A 22,312-nucleotide genomic window follows, 5' to 3' on the forward strand; every position below is an offset into this window, starting at 1 on the left:
ATGATAAAGAGGAGCTTAAGACCAATGTGCTGCTGAGCAAGCTCTAGAAGATACCATTAAAAAGAAACACAGGAAAGAAAATAGAATGTCAAGGTGGTCAAGGTTTATTGGTAATCATACATTAGCAGCAGATGTACATGGTGAAGCTGATGTTAATGGCAGATAGGTGTCTCCATCTATTTCATTTCAAATATGAACATGGCAGGATTAGCCTCTCCTCCTAGTAATTTCCCACAATTTTGCCAAGAATTCTCTTGATAGATTTAGAAAAGGAGTTCCAGCAAAACCCAAACAAACCTACATTTGAAGAGGGATGAAAATAAGTGTAAAACTGTATTCACAAAATGTGAATATTAAATAAAAATATTTAATCTTTATTGCTCTTCAATCAATACACTGGATAAATAGTGGTCAGTGTTAGTGAAGAGACCATTTTTCCATGAGTCATTATTTAGTCTAAACATGGATTATTAGTACTCAAGAATTTCCTTGACAATATAGGAAAGAAAGTGAATCATTTTATTTCCTAATTTTTATTTCTTACATGACTGTTCTACTAGTGTTGCATCTTCATAATTAATCACATTTGAAAGACTTCTAAATGATTCAGTTGGCCTATTGAAGAAGGAAGAAGAAAGACAAAAGTTTCACTAAACGAACATTTAAACATCAAGTTTGTTGCTAGTTTTGCAGCATATAGTTCAAGAATGTTAGTAAATTACTTCTGAAATGGAATAAAATATGGCTTCATATTTCTATGAAAATTGTCTCCCCTTGTTTCCTTTCCACTCTTTTATGTATATAGATATTTAGTTTATAAATAAGGCTCTTCTTATCCTTCACTTAGTGTGGCTTTAATAGCCTTTAAAAAAAATCCTCAGAAGGTAATATTGCCTTTTGAAGACTGGGAAATAAAATCAATTCATTTTGAACTCTCTCGAAAGCCCCCCATCCCTCATTTACACTTCTAGTTTTAGCAAGAAAATCTGAGCCCTGTGCTTAGGTAAGTTCCATCCAGGTAATGAAAAATGCAGTTAATATATTAGGCAAATTGTGACTTTTAGTCCCAGGTGTTAAGTCAATCCTATCATGACTTCTATTATGTCCTTTAAAGAAAAGGGTGATCAGTGACTTCCTTGAGGTCTCTAGGGCCTTACTTTTTGAGAAGTGAAAGAGATCTTAGTCACTGCACTTTTATATGTAGAATGATCTGACCTAAGCATAGTGCTGTGGGGAAGCTGAGTTTTACTTAAAGTGGTGGGTTATTTTTTCAATAATTTCAATGAGCTCACAGAGAAATTCTACACTGAATTTACCTATAAGCTGATAAATATCTTCTATTAGTGAATTAAATATGATGATCGAAACATGATTTTAATCCTGCTTTGGTTACAGAGAAATTTAATATTTGCTACTTCAGGATCTTTTTATCACTTGCTAATGACATTGGGAATTTGTTCTAGTGACTCCAGGGAGTTTACAGGGAGACATGCCCTGTATTCTGGAAGTAAGTGACCCAGTCCCATTGTCTTCTCAAGTAGTCCAGGGGTCTCAGTGACTTGGAGCGCATAAGTAGATAAGTACCACTGACAGCTATCAGTGTTCCAAAGAAAAAGAGTCCTTTGTTTATCACCTGTAAAAAAGAGCAAGAACTTTCACTTTATTCGTGCAGTGATTAAAATCTTGCAAGTAGATTTCATTTTTAAATGACGTTTTATACAATTTCCTCTTTGTTCTTTAAACTGAAACAGTGATGTAATTGCATGACCACTAGGTGAAGTCCTGGTCCTGGCAATATCTGGTAAGGTCAAGAATTTGGAGCTTCCTGCCTCCCTCTCTCCCTCCTCTCTCTCTTCCCAGAAACTCCTGAATCTATGTGTTCTGTATAAAGAATTCTTAACAGTTAGCCTTTGTCCAGCCATTAAAAAAATTCACAGTTGAAAAAAAAAAAGAACTGTTAACTCTGTCTTGAAAGAAGCCACAAATGATTCAGTCATTGCTCAGACCCTGCACAAAGTGTCCCTGAGAAGAGTGATGGGTTCAGTGGTCTCTGTGACTTGGAAGACACACATTCAAAGACTTAAACATGCACCTTCACCACCTACAGTCTATTAACCACAGGAGCTGAGGCTCCATCTAGTCTGGGTTGTGTTCACTCTCGTATCATTCTGGTCTCTTTCACTGCACTTATTGTCCTTCATTCTAACTGCCTGTCACTGTCTCTTTACCCTTTGGACTTTCAGTTCCTTGAGGGCAGGGACCTTATTTTATTCACCTCTGTATGAATAAATCTTGATTCATTCCAATCTAGCCTCTAAATCTTTCTAAAATCCACACCTGAGACTATGAGCTGCCTTTGTCTTCCTGTTTCCCTAAAAATAAGATTCAAGATGTTTCAGGTCCTACTTACTATTCCAGCTCCACCTCTAGCCATTTTCACACATATGTGCTTCTTCCAGGTCCATTGAAATACTTGCCATTCCCATTCTGAATGTGTGAGAGGTTTCTTCAACCTCCACGTCCCCCTCCCTAAGCCCATGCACATTCTCCACCAGGGCAGTGCCTCTTCATTGCAGGTGTCCTTTTCCCCCACTAGTCTCTGAGCTATGCAAAGGGTAGGGGCTGCTTTATGTTCATCATCATGCCCAGCTCAATGTTTACATACTATTTGTTTAGCGAGTGAAGTTGTAAAGTTTCCACAGTGGAAGATCAGGAATCTGAATCTCCATTTAATGGCATCTGTGAGTCAACTGCCCAAAATTAATGTGGAATAGCATTACACTGGAATTAGACTGTGTTTTATAAGTGATTTGATTCTGTCCAATTTTGTAAATTAAACCCATAGGAGTATTGCATGAAGCAAAAGTCAATTGATAAATAAAAGCAAAAGGTCACATTGCTAAAATAAAGTAGAAAGTTTAGAAATATTAGCATCAATTTCTTTTTTGAATTTCTTCTCCTCAGGGATTGCCACTTCTTTGTAATTTTGTTCATTATGCATTCTGCCACCTGTGTATCCAGGACATTTTTAAATTTGGAAGACAAGCATCTAGTATCTGTCACATTATTTCCATATTTGCCTGAGGTAAACATAACCATAACACTGTGAACTTCAACACATCAGATTAAAAATAAGTGTAATCTGTTCCAACCTTTTTTTGCCAATGCCAACGTAGCACTGCCTCATGGTATCTTATTCTGGAAAAGGTGACCTGTAAGAAAGTTTAAAAAGTATTCTTGTGTATTCTTTAATGGCTAAACAGAAGATTAAAATGAGGAAAAGACTTAAATCCAAACCTTACCATGGTGTAAAGAGGGATAAAGGTAGATGGCATAATAGCATGAAGAAATCTCTCTATGTTCTTTTGGAAGAGGAACCACCTTGAGTTGACGTGTGCTCGCATCTGCAACAATTTAAGGAGTCTCAAAGAATACCTTGAACAAAGTACCTTTAATTGTTTACTGCAACTTTATCACTCTTCATTCCCGTTCACCACAAAGCCAGACTCAAGGTAGTCAAATAAATTCTTATTTCCAATTCTTCTCAGTCATTTCCAATCCTTTTCAGTCAATGTCAGAGAACAATAACTTGAAAAGGTGGAGCAATTATGCAAAACCTGTTAGAGAACTCTATTTTGCTCGGGGGCCAACTCTATTTCAGTAAGAGTTTGTTTGTGTGGATCTGTGAGTAGTCTGTGAGCCCAAAGATTTGACTAATTTCTGTTACTTCGTGGTCAGTTTGGAACATTATTTATGGCAAGAAGAGATCTGTTTAAAACTAGGCCTGTCTTGATATACTCCATATTCAGGATAAATATTATGTTGTAGTTGTCTTGTTTTCAAAGACAAGGCAAAATACATCAGTGAGACTTCCAGTATCTTATAGAACTTCCTTCACCACATATGAAACAATTCTGCTCGAGTTGAAGTCTACTTTATTTCTTTCTGTCTTCAGGAGAGATGGAAAACAACTATACTCTTTTTTAAAATTTTTATCTTGTAAATTTTTTCATTTGATTATTTAAAAACTGTAACCACAACCATTTACTGTGAGCTTTTCATGTGACTGGCTTAAAATGGAATTGTGTTTTTCTTCTGAGTAGTAATCTACTGACTATGAATTTCTTTGGTATTACATATTTCTTTCAGTGCAAAAAACCTGCAAAGGATATTCAGTGCTAATTTAAGTTTGCAGCTTATAATGTTAAGAATGGAAAGGTTATTTAAGGTCTCACATTTTCCAAATATGTTAACTCATATCAAAAAAAATTTTTCATTAAAATAGCATATTACTACCTCTACTAAATGTCTAAGTCTTGAGTCTATGAATTATCAGATATTGAAACCAGACATTTTGTCATTTTTGTTACCTCCTAAATGTCCCTGAAATGTAGATGGAGATGATGTGTGTGGGTCATTATCACTGTCTTTATAGTCAAAGTTCAACTATGTGTAAGGAATGCTCTGTGTTTGTGTGTGTGTGTGTGTGTGTGTTTTCTCTTGGCACCTATTCTTATGCAGCATGCATGAGATGGGGGTCAAAGAAACATTAAAGCAAAGAATGTTTATTATAATATCAGTGCATGATCTCATTGAATAGAACCAAACATTCTCACTTGCCTCTATGTAATTGTACATGGATAGGTCTGAAATTGCATGGTCATCTGGAATTCTTAATCTTGAGAATTCAGGAAGGCACATACCTAGAAACCAAGTTAAATAATATGTCTTTTCCAAAACAGTCTGTAAACAATGTGCTTGACTCTACACAGTTCAAATGAAATGGTGTATTCTCTATCAATGGTCTCTACTAACCTTTTAAAACTCTGGACAACAAGACTGTATGACCAACAATCTATGAATACTGAGCAATAACACATGGGCATTTCCCATTGCTTATGATTTAATAAAACTTATGATAAAGTTGTTATAATATATACTAGATTAGTGAATCATTATTTTTATTTCACAAATGGAAAGCAGTTCATATAAATGACTGTAAATGACCCCAAATCCTTAGAATTTGCTACTCTCCTTTTTGTTCTTCTTTGCTACCCCATGTACATTTGTTTCATTTGTACCTAAGCCACCTTATTTGCTTAAACATACCCCGTTATTCTGTTATCTCCCAGAGGCAGGACTCATGTTATATTCATGTTTGAAAACTTAACCCGGTATATGGTAATCACTGAATAAATATTTGATAAATTAATAACTAACTAATATAACTTCAAGGGCCAAACAACTCTAGTTTTGAGGAAGCCATTTCTAAAGTCAGAGAACATGGGTGCAAGTCCCAGCCTCACCACTTCTAGCTACTTGACTTTGGGCAAGTTACTTAACCATCTCTAAGCTTAAATTTCCTCAGTTGTAAAATAGGGACAAGAATAATACCTATGCCCCATGTTTTTCATGAGATAATGTGATAAAAAACAGCAAGATACTCAACACATATTACATGTTCAGTGATGTTAGTTATTATTGTGATAATTATTGTTCTATCTTCATTCTCTTGTAACTAAAACCAGTATTGACAGTATGTTCTGTTATATGAGCCCTCCATCTGTCTCCACCATTGTCATTACATGCTAACCAATCACACAAGGGCTAAGAAGGGAGGAAACAAAATACTTCTGGATCCTGAGCATCTGAGTGAGATAACTGGGAAAGAAAGGAAGAAAACCAGAAGGAATTTACCCTGGAATCTATAATCTCTTCAGATTCAGACAGCACAGTGTTCACTGACTCCTTATAACACTATAAAAAAAAATTTTACTGTGAACTTACTTTGTTCCAGGCTTTTTTTTTTCTTTTTTTCTTGATGTATAGTTGATGTACAATATTATATGAGTTACGGGTGTACAACATAGTGATTCACAATTTTTAAAGGTTATACTCCATTTATAGTTATTATAAAATATGGCTATATTCCCTGTGTTGTACAATATATCTTTGTAGCTTATTTATTTTATACCTCATAGTTTGTAACTCTTAATCCCCTTCCCCTATCTTGCCCCTCCCCCTACCCTTTTACCCACTGGAAACCACTAGTTTGTAATCTGTGGGTTAGGCTTTTTTTAAAAAAAGCTTTCCACAATTCATTTGATTTAAACTTCACAACTCTCTGAAGTGGTATTATCCCCACTTTATTGATGGAAAAAAAATCTGAGACTTTAAAAACATAAAGAGACTTGTTCAAGGTCAAAGGGCTAATAAGTCAGCAAGTCAAGACTGGAATCTGGGTGTAGATTCAAAGCTGGTTCTCTAAGTCTATCCCTTACCTGAAACAGGTTTAAATTCAGAGGTGACCTTTGAGAACATGTAATGCTGAGAAGCAGTAAAAGTTATCCAGTTCTCAGGCTACTATTTGCAATTTCTTTTACAGATGAAAATTATGTACATTTAATTTAACTTACTTTCAGAATTATACATAAAATTTAAAACTTCAATACTTGTAAATTTAATATATTTCTGGAATTAATTTTAATCAAAAGGCAAATGGAAGTATCAGATGTAACCTTTGATAAGGCAAAAAGCAAGAAAATGCTGGAGCTTCTAAAAGTGTTTCTGAGGGCATGCTGTAGGGATTAAAGGCATGGGGGTTAACTAGGCTGAGAGGGAGGGAAAGGAGTATATCTCTGCCAAACTTTGGTGCTCGGAACTTTTATCTTTGTATTGATCGATGCATAGACCTCCATGTAAAACTTAAAAGAAACTATCTTTTCCTCTCTGGGTGTTCCTTGTCTGATATGGGCAACAACAGTGGCATAGACTGTTAATAGAAAAATTTATAATCCTGAACAGGAAATATGCATCATGGTTTGTAATCTTCCAGGATCAGAAATAGGTGTACAATTAATCAGCAAGGCTAGTCCATGTCCAACTGAGAAATTTTACTTACTAAGGTCATTATTGAATTTATCCATTAATTCATCAAATACCAAGCAGTCTTCAAATCCCTAAAACAAGAAAAAATAAACTGTAAATAATAAATACTTCTTAGCAATTTTGAATAGACTTTTCATTGGTGAGTATAATTCGCAGGATGTTTACTCTCAACCAGCACATAACAGCCAAATAGTCACACTTAGCATTGAATTCTGATTAAAAAGACAATTGACTGCATGTTTGATGGTTTTATCTTTGCCTGATTTATTCATATATATATATATATAAAATTTAGAATATGATCAAAATTTTAAATTACTTGTAATTTTGACAATTCCATTGCTTCTTCAAGAAGCAAAAATAATTATATTGTTCTACCATAAGCATTAGAATAATATTTAAACTATTCAGGGCTTTAAGATTCACATTTAGAGCAATTTAATGACAGGATAGAACTTTCATATTAACTTACTTCCTATAAGCCAAGATTAAAGCAAACTTCCAATCAACAAATCCACAAAATTAGTAAGGTACTATGCAAATGCAGTAGGGAGAAGAAAATTAAAAGCTATGTTTCCGGGCTTCCCTGGTGGCGCAGTGGTTGAGAATCCGCCTGCCAATGCAGGGGACATGGGTTCGTGCCCCTGGTCCGGGAATATCCCACATGCCGCGGAGCGGCTGGGCCCGTGAGCCATGGCCGCTGAGCCTGCGCGTCCGGAGCCTGTGCTCCACAGCGGGAGAGACCACAACAGTGAGAGGCCCACGTACCACAAAAAAAAAAAAAAAAGCTATGTTTCCTGCATCCTAGGAATTCAAACTATGGTTTTAAGACAATATAAAAATATGTAAAAGTTAAGAAATAAAATATTTCTATATCAATTATACATATCATACCTGAAGCATATAAATTTGTCAATTATATAGGCTGTTAATGCTATAGGAATTTAGAAATGAGAGATACCATATAGGGATGAGATAACACTCTTAAATTCTTTATTTAATTAATTCATTTATTCCTGGAGAATTCCTATGAGATAGGTACTATTAAAATCCGAATTTTACAGATAAGGAACTAGAGATAAGTTAGTTGCATGAGAACATATTCTAATAAATCATGAAGCCAGGCTTTGAACCAGGGAGTTCTAATTATCCACTATGCTAAAATTGATGTTTCCTTACTTTTTAAAAAATTTAAGTACAGTTGACTTACAATATTATATTTATTTCAGGTATACAACATAGTGATTTGATATTTTTATAGATTATACTCCATATAAAGGTATTATAAAATATAAGCTATATACCCTGTGCTGTATATTACATTCTTGCATGTTATTTATTTTATGCCTCATAGTTTGTACCTCTTAATCCCCTTCCTCTATCTTGCCCCTCCCCCTACCCTTCTACCCACTGGTAACCACTAGTTCGTTCTCTATATCCGTGAGTCTGTTTCTGCTTTGTTATATTCGTTCATTTGCTTTACTTTTTAGATTCCGCATATAAGTGAAAACGTACAGTATTTGTCTTTCTTTGTCTGACTTATTTCACTAACCATAATACCATCCAGGTCCATCCACATAGTTGCAAATAGTAAAATTTCATTCTTTTTTATGGTTGAGTGATATTCTGTTGTATATACATAGCACTTTTTTATCCATCCATTGTTAATGGACAGTTAGGTTGCTTCCATATCTTGGCTATTGTAAATAATGCTGATATGAACATGGGGTGCATATATCTTTTCGAATTAGCATTTTAATTTTCTTTGGATACATACCATGAGTGGAATTTCTGGACCATATGGTAGTTCTATTTTTAATTTTTTGAGGAACCTCCATACTGTTTTCCTTAGTTCTGCACCAATTTACATTCCCACCAACACTACTAGAATTCCCTTTTCTCCACATCCTTGAAAACACTTGTTCTTTGTTGTCTTTTTGACGATAGCCATTCTGACAACTATGAGATGATATCTCACGGTGGTTTTGATTTGTACTTCCTTGATGATTAGTGATGTTGAGCACCTTTTCATATGCCTGTTGGCCATCTGTATGTCTTCTTTGGAATAATGCCTATTCAGATCTTCTGCCCATTATTTTAATTGGGTTGTTTGTTTTCTTGACATTGAGTTCCATGAGTTTTTATATATTTTTGATATTAAACCCCTTATCAGACATTACATTTGCAAAGATCTCCCATTCAGTAGGTTACCTTTTCCTTTTGTTGATGGTTTCCTACACTGTGCCAAACTTTTAAGTTTGATTAGGTCTCACTTGTTTATTTTGCTTTTGTTTCTTTTGCTTGAGGATACAGATCCAAAAAAATATTACTAAGACCTATGTGAAAGCTTTTGTTTTCTTCTAATAGTTTTATGGTTTCATATCCTACACTTAAATCTTTAATCCATTTTGAGTTTATTTTTGTATATAATATGAGAAAATATTCTAATTTCATTATTTTACATGTAGCTGTCCAGTTTTCCCAACACCACTTATTGAAGAGACTGTCTTTTCCCCATTGTATATTTTTGCCTCCTTTGCTGTAGATTAACTGACCATATCTGCATGGGTTTATTTCTGGGCTCTCTGTTCCATTGACCTATGTGTCTGTTTTTGTGTCATTACCATACTGTTTTGATGATTATAGCTTTGTAGCATAGTCTGAATTTAGGGACCATGATACCTCCAGCTTTGTTCTCTTTTCTCAAGATTGCTTTGTCTGCTAAGGGTCTTTTGTAGTTCCTTACAAATTTTAGGATTTTTTTTCTAGTTCTGTGAAAACTATCATGAATATTTTGATAAGAATTGCATTAAGTTTGTAGATTGCTTTGGGTAGTATGGACATTTTAACAATATTAATTCTTCCAATCTATGAATACAGGATATCTTTCCATTTATTTTTATCATCTTTAATTATCTTTATCAATGTCTTATAGTTTTCAGAGTATAAGTCTTTCATCTCCTTGGTTAAATTTATTTCTATGTGTTTTATTATTTTTGGTGCAATTCTAATGGTATTGTTTTCTTGCTTTTACTTTCTAATAGTTCTTTATTAGTGCATAGAAAAGCAACAGGTTTCTGTATATTAATCTTGTATCCTGCCACTTTACTGAATTCATTTATTAGTTCTAATATTTTTTTGGTGAAGACTTTAGGGTTTTCTATATATAATATGTCATCAGCAAATAGTGACAGTTTTACTTCTTCCTTTCCAATTTGGATGCCTTTTACCTCTTTTATTTGTCTGATTGTTATGGTTAGGACTTCCAGTACTATATTAACTAGAAATGGTGAGAGTGGACATCCTTATCTTGTTCCTGATCTTAGAGAAAAAGCTTTCAGCTTTTCACTGCTGAGAATGATGTTATCTGTGGGTTTGTCATAAATTACCTTTATTATGTTGAGATATGTCCCTTCTGTACAAATTTTGTTCAGAGTTTTTATCAGAATGGATGTTGAATTTTGTCAAATGCCTTTTCTACATCTATTGAGATGGTCATGTGATTTTAATCTTTTGTTTTGATAATGTGATTTATCACACTGGTTGATTTGCAGATATTGAACCATACTTGTACTGCAGGGATTAATCCCAGTTTATTATAGTTTATGGTTCTTTTAATTTATTGTTGAATTTATTTGCTAATATTTTGTTGAGAATTTTTACATCTATATTCATCAGAAAAATTGGTCTGTAATATTCTTTTATTTTTTGTAGTGTCTTTGTATATTTTGGTATCAGGGTAATGCTGGACTCAGAATGAATTTGGGAGTGTTCCCTCCTCTTCAATTTTTTGGAAAATGTTTGGTAGAATTCATCTGGGAAGTTATTAGTCCTGGTTTTGTTTGTTGAGTGTTTTTGATTATTGACTTAGTTTCAATACTAATAATCAGTCAGTTCAGATTATCTATTTCCTCCTGATTCAGTCTTGGAAGATTGTATGTTTCTAGGAATCTATCTGTTTCTCTCAGGTTGTCCAATTTGTTGGCATATTCATAGTATTCTCCTATGATTGTTTGTGTTTCTGTGATAATGGTTATATCTTCTCCTCTTTCATTTATTATTTTGTTTATTTGGATCCTCTCTTTTTTTCTTAGTGAGCCTGGGTAAAGGTTTATCTGTTTTTTGTTTATCTTTTTAAAAAACCAGCCCTTGGTTTCATTGATCTTTTCTATTTTTTTTTGAGGGGGTTCTCTATTTTATTTATTTCCACTCTGGTCTTTATTATTTCCTTCCTTCTGCTGACTTTGGGCTTTGTTTTTTCTTCTTTTTCTAACTTCTTCAGATAAGATAGGTTGTTTACTTGTAGATTAACTGACCAAATCTGCATGGGTTTATTTCTGGGCTCTCTGTTCCATTGACCTATGTCAATACAATACAATTACTATTTTGTAATCTACAAAAATAGACTTTTCTATTTTCTTGAGGTAGGCCTGAAATGCTATAAACTTCCCTTTTAAAACTGCTTTTGCCGTCCTGTAAATAACTATTAAGTCCACCTGGTCTAATGTGTCATTTAAGGCCACTGTTTCCTTTTAGATTTTCTGTCTGGATGATCTATCCATTAAAGCAAGTGGAGTGTTAAAGTCCTCTACTATTATTGTATTACTGTCAATTTCTCCCTTTATGTCTGTCAATATTCACTTTATATATTTAAGTACTCTTATATTCGGTGCATATATGTTTACAATTTTTATATCCTCTTCCTGTATTGACCCCTTTATCATTATACAATGCCTTTCTTTTTCTTTTATTATAGACTTTGTTTTAATATTTACTTTGTCTGATATGAGTATTGCTACCCAACTTTCCTTTTGTTTCTATTTGCATGGAATATCTTTTTCCATCCCCTCACTTTCAATCTGTGTGTGTGTCTTTAGCTCTGAAGTGAGTCTCTTGTAGGCAGCAGAGAGATGGATCTTATTTTTTAATCCAATCAGCCACCCTATGTCTTTTGACTGGAGCATTTAATCCAATGATATTTAATGTGGTTATTAATAGGTATGTACTTATTGCCATTTTATTATTTGTTTTCTGGTAGTTCTCCTTTGCTCTTTTCTTCTTCTTTTAGTCTCTTCCTTTGTGGTTTGATGATTTTCTTTAATGTTATGTTTGTGTTCCTATCCCTCTAATTTTTGTGTATCTATTGTAGGTTTTTGATTTGTGGTTACCATGGAGTTCATATATGTTGACTTAAACTATACCTACTTGTTTTAAACTGATAGACATTTAAGTTCAAAAACATTCTAAAAGATCTACTTTTTTTACTCCTCCCCCATGGTTTGTGTTTTTTATGTCATATTTTACATTTTCAGGCCTATCCTTTAACTATTTATTGTAATTATACTTGATTTTACAGTTTTTGTCTTTTAACCTTTGTTCTAGCTTATTTTAGTGGTTGATCCACTGCTTTTACCATATATTTGCCTTTACCAGTGGGATTTTTCCCTTCTTATTTTTCTTATTTTTTGTTACAGCCTTTTCTTTTTTACTTAAAGAAGACACTTTAACATTTCTTGTAAGATTGATTTAGTAATGATGAACTCTTACTTTTTGCTTGTCTCAGAAACTCTCTCTCCTTCAATTCTGAACAATAACCTTGCTGGGTAAAGTATTCTTAGTTGTAGGTATTTTTCCTTTCAGCACTTTAAACATATCATGCCATTCCCTTCTGGCCTGCAAAGTTGCTGCTGAAAAATCAGCTAATATGATTGCTTTATGGGCATTCCCTTGTTTGTGACTCTTTGTTTTGTTCTTGCTGCCTTTAAAATTCTTTCCTTAATTTTGCCATTTTCATTGTCTTGGTGTGGGTCTTTTGGGGTTCCTCTTGTTTGGAACTCTCTTTGTTTCCTGTACCTGGATATCTGTTTCCTTCTTCAAGTTAGGGAAGTTTTCAGCCACAATTTCATCAAATACATTTTCTACCTCTTTCTCTCTCTTGTTCTTCTGAGACCCCTATAATGTGAATGTCAGTATGTTTGATATTGTCTCAGAGGTCTCATTTTTAAGAATTTGTTTTTCTTTGTGCTGTTCTGATTTTGTGATTTTCACTATTCCTTCGTTCAGATCACATATGCATTCTTCTATATCACCTAATCTGCTGTTGAATCCCCCTAGTGTATTTTTCATTTTAGTTATTATATTCTTTAGCTCTGATTGGTTTTTTCTTATATTTTCTAAATCTCTGTTGAAGTTTTCAATGAGTGCTTTCATTCTACTCCCAAGTTTGGTGAGCATCTTTATGACCATCACTTCAAACACTTTATTAGTTTAATTATTTATCTCTATTTCATTAGGGTATTTTTCAAGGGTTTTACTTTGTTCATTTGTTTGAAACATATTCCTCCATTTTCTCATTTTGTTTAATATTCTATGTTTGTCTCTATGAAATTATGTGAAAGTTACCTGTCCTGGTCTTGAAGGCATGTCCTATGATGTCCTATTCAGTCTGCATGTGCCCACTGGCTTTGGTGGGAGAGCTGCATCTGAAGTGAGCATGGGCCACACTTTCCCCTAGGGTATGCTGGCAGCCACCACTTTGGTGGGAAATAGGGCTGGATTCAGAGGGGCTAGAGCCAGATCCAGGTGCAGCCAGGGCTTCTCCTAGGCTCAGTGGCAGTCACTGCCTTATGGGGTAGGGTTTGAGGCTCAAGGGACTGGCGTAGAAGCCCCGAGGTTGGTGGGTTTCTGCTGAGTGTGATGGCAATCTCTGCTTTGGTTGGGAGCATGGCCAGGTTCCTGAGGACTTGGAGCCACACTTCTAAACTGGTTCTGCTTTTTCCCCAGGTGTACACACCTTGGTTAGAGGCAGGGTGGGAGCTGGAGGGGTTGGAGCCACACTGCTGAGCTGGTTGCATTCCTTCCCTGGTATGTGCATGCTCATTGGCAATAGCAGCCTCCACCTTAGTGGGGAACAGCACCAGAGTAGGAGGTGCTGGAGCAGGAGCCCAGTACAGGCTGGGGGGCACACTGGGGCAGCCCTGGCAGGCCATCCAGAGCAACCAGCAGTTGTCAGTCTGCTGTCTCCATGCTGGGATTGGGAGCAAGCAAGTCTGTGTACATGCTCTTCAGGAGCAGAGTAGCAGTTTCTTACTGTCCCCTAGTAAGCCACACTGGTTTTCAAAACAGCTAAGGAGTCTCATTTTCCTGGCCTTGAACCCCAGACCTGGGGTGTCTAATATGTGGCTCAAACTCCTCGCTCCCCAGTGAGGATCCCCAAATCTGTGATATCCCCCTCCTCTTCTGGGTCACACACTAGGGGTGTGTGTCTTGACTAGATCAATTCTCCTCCCCTCCTACCAGACTCCATGTGGTTCTTTCTTTACAGCCTTGGTTGTAGAAGAGCTATTCTGCTAGTCTTCAGGTTGTTCACAGTGAGTTTCTCTATGTGTAGCTGTAGTTTTGACGTGTTCTTGGGAGGAGGTGAACTCAGGGTCCTCCTACTCTGCCAACTTGATCCCACCTCTCCTGTTATGTTTTTGTAAAACAAAATGTTTACGACTACTTTGCTCAAAATATAATTGATTAGATTCATAAGCTCTTTATTCTTGGACTATATCCCATTCACCAAAACAATATAAGACTATGGTTATAAAACTATTAGTAATCAAACACACATGCACATAAAATAATTGTTTGTCTAGACAATTATTTTAGAATTCCTTAAAATTAATGTTCAATATTTGAACACTATTCATTTTCTGAAATATTTTTTAGCCAGAATGATAAAATTTCCATGAAAGCAGTAGTATTCAACATCTAGTCTGTTTCATCATTTTATTTAACTCTATCAATTGTGTTTTCTTTTCCTTTGGAATGAAAAAGCAGAGGGAAAAAAAAGATAATTTGGGATTTTTTTTTTTTTTTTTTTTTTTTTGCGGTACATGGGCCTCTCACTGTTGTGGCCTCTCCTGTTGCGGAGCTCAGGCTCCGGACGCGCAGGATCAGCGGCCATGGCGCACGGGCCCAGCCGGTCCGCGGTATGAGGGATCTTCCCGGACCGGGGCACGAACCCATGTGCCCTGCATCGGCAGGCGGACTCTCAACCACTGCACCACCAGGGAAGCCCTATTTTTCTTTTTTGATACTAACATTATAATCTCTAGAAAAAATATACTTTAAAAATTAAGTCTTGAATTGCTGATAGTCAAGTTTCCAAATTTCAAGTCATCAATACATTTTCTAACTGAACAGAAAACTATCTTATGCTTTTTTATACACTAAATTACTGCATCAAGTAATCCAAGAATTGACTATATTTAGAGATCAATCTAGTTAAATAGCTGGTATGGTTGTTGAGTTGACTGTTTTCTCAGAGTTTATGTGGGGATAGTTTTAAGCATGTTTTTTATTTAAGACATTTTAGTTGAGACTGACCCAGAGAAATTTAAGGGAATTACCTATGGAAAAAGAACTTACCGCATTCATTCCCTGCCCAAAAAACGGCACTATGGCATGAGCTGCATCTCCCATCAACACACAGTGTGATTTAAAGTGAAAAGAAGAGCACTTAACGGATATCATGGGCTGGGCGGGCAACAGAAAGAAATCTTGTGCCAGGGTTCGCCTTTAGAGGAAAACAATAAAAATGTAAAAATGTTAAGCTGGGTATTAAATATTGTGTAATTCTTTCAGATTTACTGGCTTTGTTAACATAATATTTCATTGAAAAGTACGTGAGAATGCCAGGAAGAAAACAGGAGAGGGAGAACTGAAGTTTCTTCTAGTTCCCAAATTCCACTGTTCTATTTATATTCTTAATTTGCAACAGTTTTAATCACATCCAAAAAGAACAAGTTTAGCTGCATTTGAATAACTTGAAATATGTCTGTGTTATATGTCATGAAAATTTTATTATCAACCACACAGATCACACAATTTTCAGCTACGTTGGAATGTTTTAAATTTCCTGGGAAAAACTTGAGATGCAGTTGTGCATTTGATTAACACACAACAAACCAAAATTAAGTTAATGTGAATCCATGTGTATTTGGAAATGAACAACTGTAATCAAGCTAGTATCTGTTCAAGCATCTACAGAGGTTTTGTGGAAGCTATAGGTAGAGAAGTAGTACATACACTAGAGGATCTTAAATCTAGTGGGAGAGGCAAGAAAGAGCCACAGAACAAGTTCTGAAGTAGCTAAGGGCAAAATTTTGGTGTGCAGAGATTTCCCTTCAAAGTCAGAGAAGGAGAAACCAACACAGGCAATTGAATTGTTCTGCAGGAAAGGATGAGAACTGAAAATTTTTAACAGATCTGCTATGGGCGAGCAGTGGGCTATAACTCTTACATAATTAGCTCATTCAATTTTCAAAATTGCCCTAAAAGTTAGGTATCCTGATGCATATTTTTTTGTTGTTGTTGTATGCGGGCCTCCCTCTGTCGCGGCCTCTCCCGTTGCGGAGCACAGGCTTCGGACGCGCAGGCTCAGCGGCCACGGCTCGCGGGCCCAGCGGCTTCGCCGCATGTGGGATCCTCCCAGACCGGGGCGCGAACCCGGTTCCCCTGCATCGGCAGGCGGACGTGCAACCACTGCGCCACCAGGGAAGCCCTATCCTGATGTCTATTTTAATGATGAAAACTCTGAGACTCAGGGAAGTCAGGGACAAGAGCAGTATTAAAATCTTGCTCTTTCTGCAGTATTGTGCTGCCTCCATGAAGACATCGCTGGAGATAGAAAGTGAGCTGGATTCCAGGATGGAGTGACAGTGGGAGAGGGGCACTGAGTGAGACCAAATGACAAGGTCCATATGGAGGAGAAGTTGATATGGGCCAGAGGAGCTGAGACTGATAAGCCAGACAGCTAATACAATTAGCTATCAATTGGGGGGAACTTTATATGTGCCTGGCCCTGTGCTGAATGATTTATAGGCATGATCCCCTGTACTCCTCACAACAACCCTTGGGCGCAGGTACTACTATTATCACCATTTTACTGCGAGGGCCGTGAGACATAGGAAAGCTTATACAGCTAGCAACTGGTGGACTTGAGACTTGAGGTTGCCAGCTATTTCTGCCTTGACATAGATTTGTGTTCCCACCAGCAGAAGGAAGCACAGCCAAACCCTAAGGGGCCTGAGTGCCTGCTCAGGGTACATAGAAGGTCCAGGGACATTGGTGACTTGTCTTTCCCAGGGAAACTGGCCTGGCCTGGATTTTTTCAGAATTCCTGTTCACAGTACAAGATCCTCTTGGACTTCTGCTGTAATCTAGGCTTCCTGTCCAGGTCACTGCATGATTGGTCATGTTTAACAAAAATGGAAATAAGTGCATTAGCCTCTATTTGAACTTTGAAGAACTCAAACCAGTGGGGCAAAAGGCACAATTGCACATCTTGAGACTTACTTTCCAATTAGAGGGATAGAATCCGGAAAGTACTTCTGGAAGAAATTCAGCACATCACTACTAGTTAGCAGTTTTTCAAACTCTTCAAAGGGCATGAACAAAGTACACGTGAAAGATTTGTTCTGTGAGAAGAAGAGGAACAATGTGAGAGAGATGAGGGGACCAGGCAATGCTGGCACTAAGGCAGATCCCTCAATCACAGACCGCTTGCTGTGTCTCAGGGGCCTCTGGGAAGAATGTCCAAGCAGACAGGAAAGGCACCCTCTCTTTCTTCCCTCACTCCCAAGGAAAAGCTCCATCAAGTCCCAAGGTGCTCCCCAGATTCTTGGTTATCAGGAGAATTTTATACTGTAAACTCCAGATATTTTCCCCAAGCAAACATTACACTTCTTAGATTATTAATAGGTTGGTTGGATTTGATTTCTCTTTTTTTTTTTATTGTTGTTCCATTTAAGACGTTAAGATATTAAGGCATTGGACCCTAGGACTGTTAATAAGTGAAGAAAAAAAAAAGAAAGTAAAAGACCAACCAGAGAAATATCAATAGGTATATCTGTCTGTGTTATCTATATAGATGATATAGATAATAATAACTATATATATGTACATATTAATATAGCAAAAAAGCCTCTCTTTCTAATGAAAGAACAGCCATGCTCTTTTGAGATAATGTATATTCCAATGTTGTCCTACAGATATTAAAGGATGAAAAATACTTCCTAATATATAACCTAAATCTCTTTGGCTTTATTTGGGGACCATTTCTTCCTGTGCTGTCTTGGGGGAGGTGGCAGTCAGGTACCACCACACATAAACCCCCATTAGTCATTCATATATGTTAAATATCCTTTCCAAAGTAAATAATTTGGATTCCTTCAGGTTCTTCCTCAGTATCCCCAAAGTTTCAGATATAATCAGTAAATAATAGACTAAATAATGATGAAGTTGATGACATTCATGCATACAGAGTATAAAAGTAAGTAAAGAAAAAAATTAATTATATATGCAAAATGACAGTTGATAAGAAATTTTACACTACCATGTTAGGAAGTGCAATCATCATAAAGGTATCTCTAGGCCAAATATGTAGATAATTAGGTTCCATGGCAAACTGCAGGGAAAAAAGGTATATATAATTAGCGTATTAATGTAGCACATCTGCATTAACAAATTAAACACGATGATTCTGTTTATGTTATAATTGTTTCCACAGCAATTTAAATCAGTGTCATATGCATGGTGATGTGCACATCCATTGCTACGTAAAGCGGAATTTTTCTTACAAAAGACTTTGTGTTCTGTCTTTATAAACTCAGGCTTAGGTGAGTTTTTGATACCATGTATAATTCAAGATTTGAGAACATGCTATAAGATATTCATTTTCTTTCTCTCCTCTATTTCCATGGACACACGCACATATATACACATACACAAATATGTATACATACATATATAAAATATATATTATATACACACATAAGCTGTGTATGTGTGGATGTGTATATATATATGTGTAATATTTTTCTACTTTATTTTTTACCTTATTTGGGTACGTATTTGTATAAACAGAAAGGTCCTAAGTTTAAATTTCATGGACAAAACAAAATTTTACAAACAAGCCTCTTATTGCTTGTTTACTACAACATAAATAATAGAGAGAAATGCTCCCTCTTTAGCAAAGCCACTACAGGGCAATAGCTGCCTGAGTAGGTATGTATGGCTTGGGCACATGAATTGATCCAAAGACCCAAGTGACCCAAACCACTGAGGTTCCCAGGGGTATTACATACATAAGAATATGCAATCAGTTTCCCAACTATTTTAAGTTTGTATGATTTTCTATAAATGTTTAGAGAGCACCTACCATGTATATGTCTTATGTAGTAAAAAGATGACAGAAAGTACATCTTAGTCTCCTAGCTAACATTTTCACACTTTTTTTTTAACATCTTTATTGGAGTATAATTGCTTTACAATGGTGTGCTAGTTTCTGCTTTACAACAAAGTGAATCAGTTATACATATACATATGTTCCCATATCTCTTCCCTCTTGCGTCTCCCTCCCTCCCACCCTCCCTATCCCACCTCTCTAGGTGGCCACAAACCACCTAGCTGATCTCCTTGTGCGGCTGCTTCCCACACTTTTTATTTATTTATTTATTTTTGTGTGGTGTGCGGGCCTCCCCCTGCTGCGGCCTCTCCCGCTGCGGAGCACAGGCTCCGGACGCGCAGGCCCAGCGGCCACGGCCCACGGGCCCAGCCTCTCCGCGGCACGTGGGATCCTCCCAGACCGGGGCGCGAACCCGGCCCCCCTGCATCGGCAGGCGGACGCGCAACCACTGCGCCACCAGGGAAGACCCCCACACTTTTTTATAGTTATTTGTGTCTTAGGAGATGAAACTGCTTCTTCCCGGCTTTTTTATCCTCAGAGCCCCAAAGAAAGCCCAATACACAGACAAAGAGATGAATAAGTGAATAACACTTTGACACCAAAGATCTCACAAAGCAGTTGAATAGGCAAGATATATACATGTGAAAAGCTCCCAAAAACTTCTCTTTAACAACTCAAGTGGTAGAGAGACAAAATGATTTGGTGCCTAGGTAGAAGTTTAGGAAATAAAAGCTGGTCAGGTAAGAGGATTGTGGGGCTGGGATGGCTGAAACAAGGGATTGGTAGATTAGATAGCGGTGAAGGACAGTGGCTGCTGGTAAGGGTGACACGCTGAGCAGCGTGGAGGAGGCACAAATGAGCACGGCGCCTTACTGGTAATAGGACACCAGCCTGGATGAGGTGAGCCTCCTTGCTTCCCTCTTGCTATCTTTTCACCTCTTCTACATGGTGTTGATAAAGCAAATATGATACCAAAATATTTTGATATTCATACATATTTCATGACCCTAGAAAACAACTCTTTACATTTTCAGGTTCTTTATTCCAAGTCACGCTCTCAATAGATATCCTTATTCAACAGCGGTCCCAAGGTCAGGTTCATCATAATTCCCATGGGTCTTCTTACTACAAGTCCCTCCACACATAAAGTCTAAGCAAGACAGCTTGCTTGCTGTGCAAAAACAGCTTTAAGATGAGCTCCCACATAATTCCCAAAAGCACTCCCCTAATATTCCCCCAAATCTGTCACTCACCCAAACTCCACCTGTCAGAGATGGAGTGAAAATGTCTGCTACACTAGAAAAAGAAAAAAGGAAGGAAGAAAAGGAAAAAGAAAAGAAAGGAAGAAAGAAAGAAATGGAGAGAAAGTTTCATAGAATTGTTTTGGGGCCATGTCAAAATATTCCCATGTCTGGTCACATTACTATGTCAAAACAGCATTTCTTAAAAGAGTAAAAACTTTCTATAAACCACCATTCATTACTATTAAATAGGAACACCTTGTAAATAAATGGCTATCTTAAATCTACATTAGTAGGCATGATCCCACTCAAACTGGGGACAATTTTTCAACAGAATCCTATAATCCAGAATTATCAGATCCTGGGCCATTAGGATATGACCCACCTGAAGACCATAAAATATCATTGAGAATTAGTAAATCCATTTTTAACCAGGAGGAAGAAATAGAAAGACAACGAAATGTTAAAATATGGATTTGACTGGCTGATAGTTTAGTATATAAGTGGTATATAATACCACAATCCCAAACTGACAAACTATTTTATAGACATCTGAATTTCAAATAGTATAGATTAAATCAGTACCTTAGAAATGTATGTTTTATATGCAAATCAAGTATTTAACTAATGCTGTTTACTTTTCATTACTGATAAGCCAAGATCCTCATTGCTTCTGTTGGTGTTTTCATTTTCCTTATTAAATTCCTACACTTATTTGCTTATGACAATACACAATATACATACTACATATTTCCCTCTAGCCACATATGGTTTAACATGGGAAGCAGGGAATGAGAAACATGCAATGCAAATCTCTTTGCAACAACTTGCTGTTCGCTTTATTTAATAACTTTTTCATTTAATCATGAGTATAAGAACTCTGGATTGTCAGTATACATAGTTGATTCCCAACCCAATTTTTTTCTCCCAAGAGATAATAGAAACATGATATTATTGTGCAAGACAAATTCCCTGTGTGTTTCCAATAAGGTAGTTGTAATTCCTCTCCTTTCTTCCCCATTCAAGAAAACATATCAAAAGGTAAGGGAGTGAGAGTGATATTATTAAAGGGATACCTGTACATCCAATTTATTATTAATTACAAAATACTTGTGGCATGGATCAGGATATGCTATGAGAACAACTGCACTAGAATATGCTTCTATACTAATATGGGGCAGGGGGAGGAGGAGAGTTGTAGAAAGAAGAAAAGAAAGGGAAAGAACTTACATCCCCATTCTTAGGTGGAATAGTCAATTCCATGAACCCATGAGGAATGTATTGTTGACTGTAATCAAAGCGGGGTTTCTTCATGAGGTGAGTTCTGACAGTGGAATAGGCTCCATCACATCCTACAATAAGGTCACAGGTGATATCTTTGGGAACTTTCTCATGTCTGAAAAATAAAATATATCACAAAAAAAAAGTCTAGTGGTGAAAATGATGAAGTACCTCTATTGGATATAAAAAGTAGTGACTTAATGGGGCCACTACTCACTTTTACCTATCTGATTTAGAGCTTTGAGTGGATAGCTATAAAATGAAGATAACAATTGTCCCAGTCATGAGTTTGCTTATGAAAATGAGGATAACACACAACCATACTGATTAATAAAGACATGCTAGGCCACAGAAGCATGACTAAGAGTTGAGTTCCCTGCATGAAGGAAGAGAACCTTGAAAAGAAAGCAAAGTGTTTCAAATGGAGGGAATGTATGAACAAGCACAGGGATGTGACTAGAATCTTCTAGGAGCAACACATTTGTCTTGAACAGAGGGGATCAGAAGATGAATTTAAGAAAAGAATACAATTGGGAAGGGAGGAGAAGAGAATTTTGAATGTTAAGACAAAAGGTTTAGATACATTATTCTGGCAAATGAGAGAAAACAATTTTTTTTTCCATTGGGGAGATGGTGTATAAAGAGTGGTAATTTCAGATAACTTACT

General features: G+C 36.5%; 1 protein-coding gene across 1 annotated transcript in view; it reads right to left on the reverse strand.

Moving 5' to 3' along the window:
• Positions 1–1,430: 1,430 nt before the first annotated feature.
• Positions 1,431–22,312, reverse strand: part of KMO (kynurenine 3-monooxygenase) — a 55,205-nt gene continuing 34,323 nt past the window's right edge. The window contains 10 exon segments of the mRNA XM_007119503.1: positions 1,431–1,493; positions 1,496–1,633; positions 3,153–3,212; positions 3,303–3,404; positions 4,621–4,703; positions 6,902–6,959; positions 15,304–15,451; positions 17,233–17,354; positions 18,272–18,343; positions 21,595–21,760. Coding sequence (XP_007119565.1) covers positions 1,431–1,493; positions 1,496–1,633; positions 3,153–3,212; positions 3,303–3,404; positions 4,621–4,703; positions 6,902–6,959; positions 15,304–15,451; positions 17,233–17,354; positions 18,272–18,343; positions 21,595–21,760 — 1,012 coding nt within the window.

The sequence above is a fragment of the Physeter macrocephalus genome, chromosome 4, assembly GCF_002837175.3.
Source record: "Physeter macrocephalus isolate SW-GA chromosome 4, ASM283717v5, whole genome shotgun sequence".
Taxonomy (NCBI): domain Eukaryota; kingdom Metazoa; phylum Chordata; class Mammalia; order Artiodactyla; family Physeteridae; genus Physeter; species Physeter macrocephalus.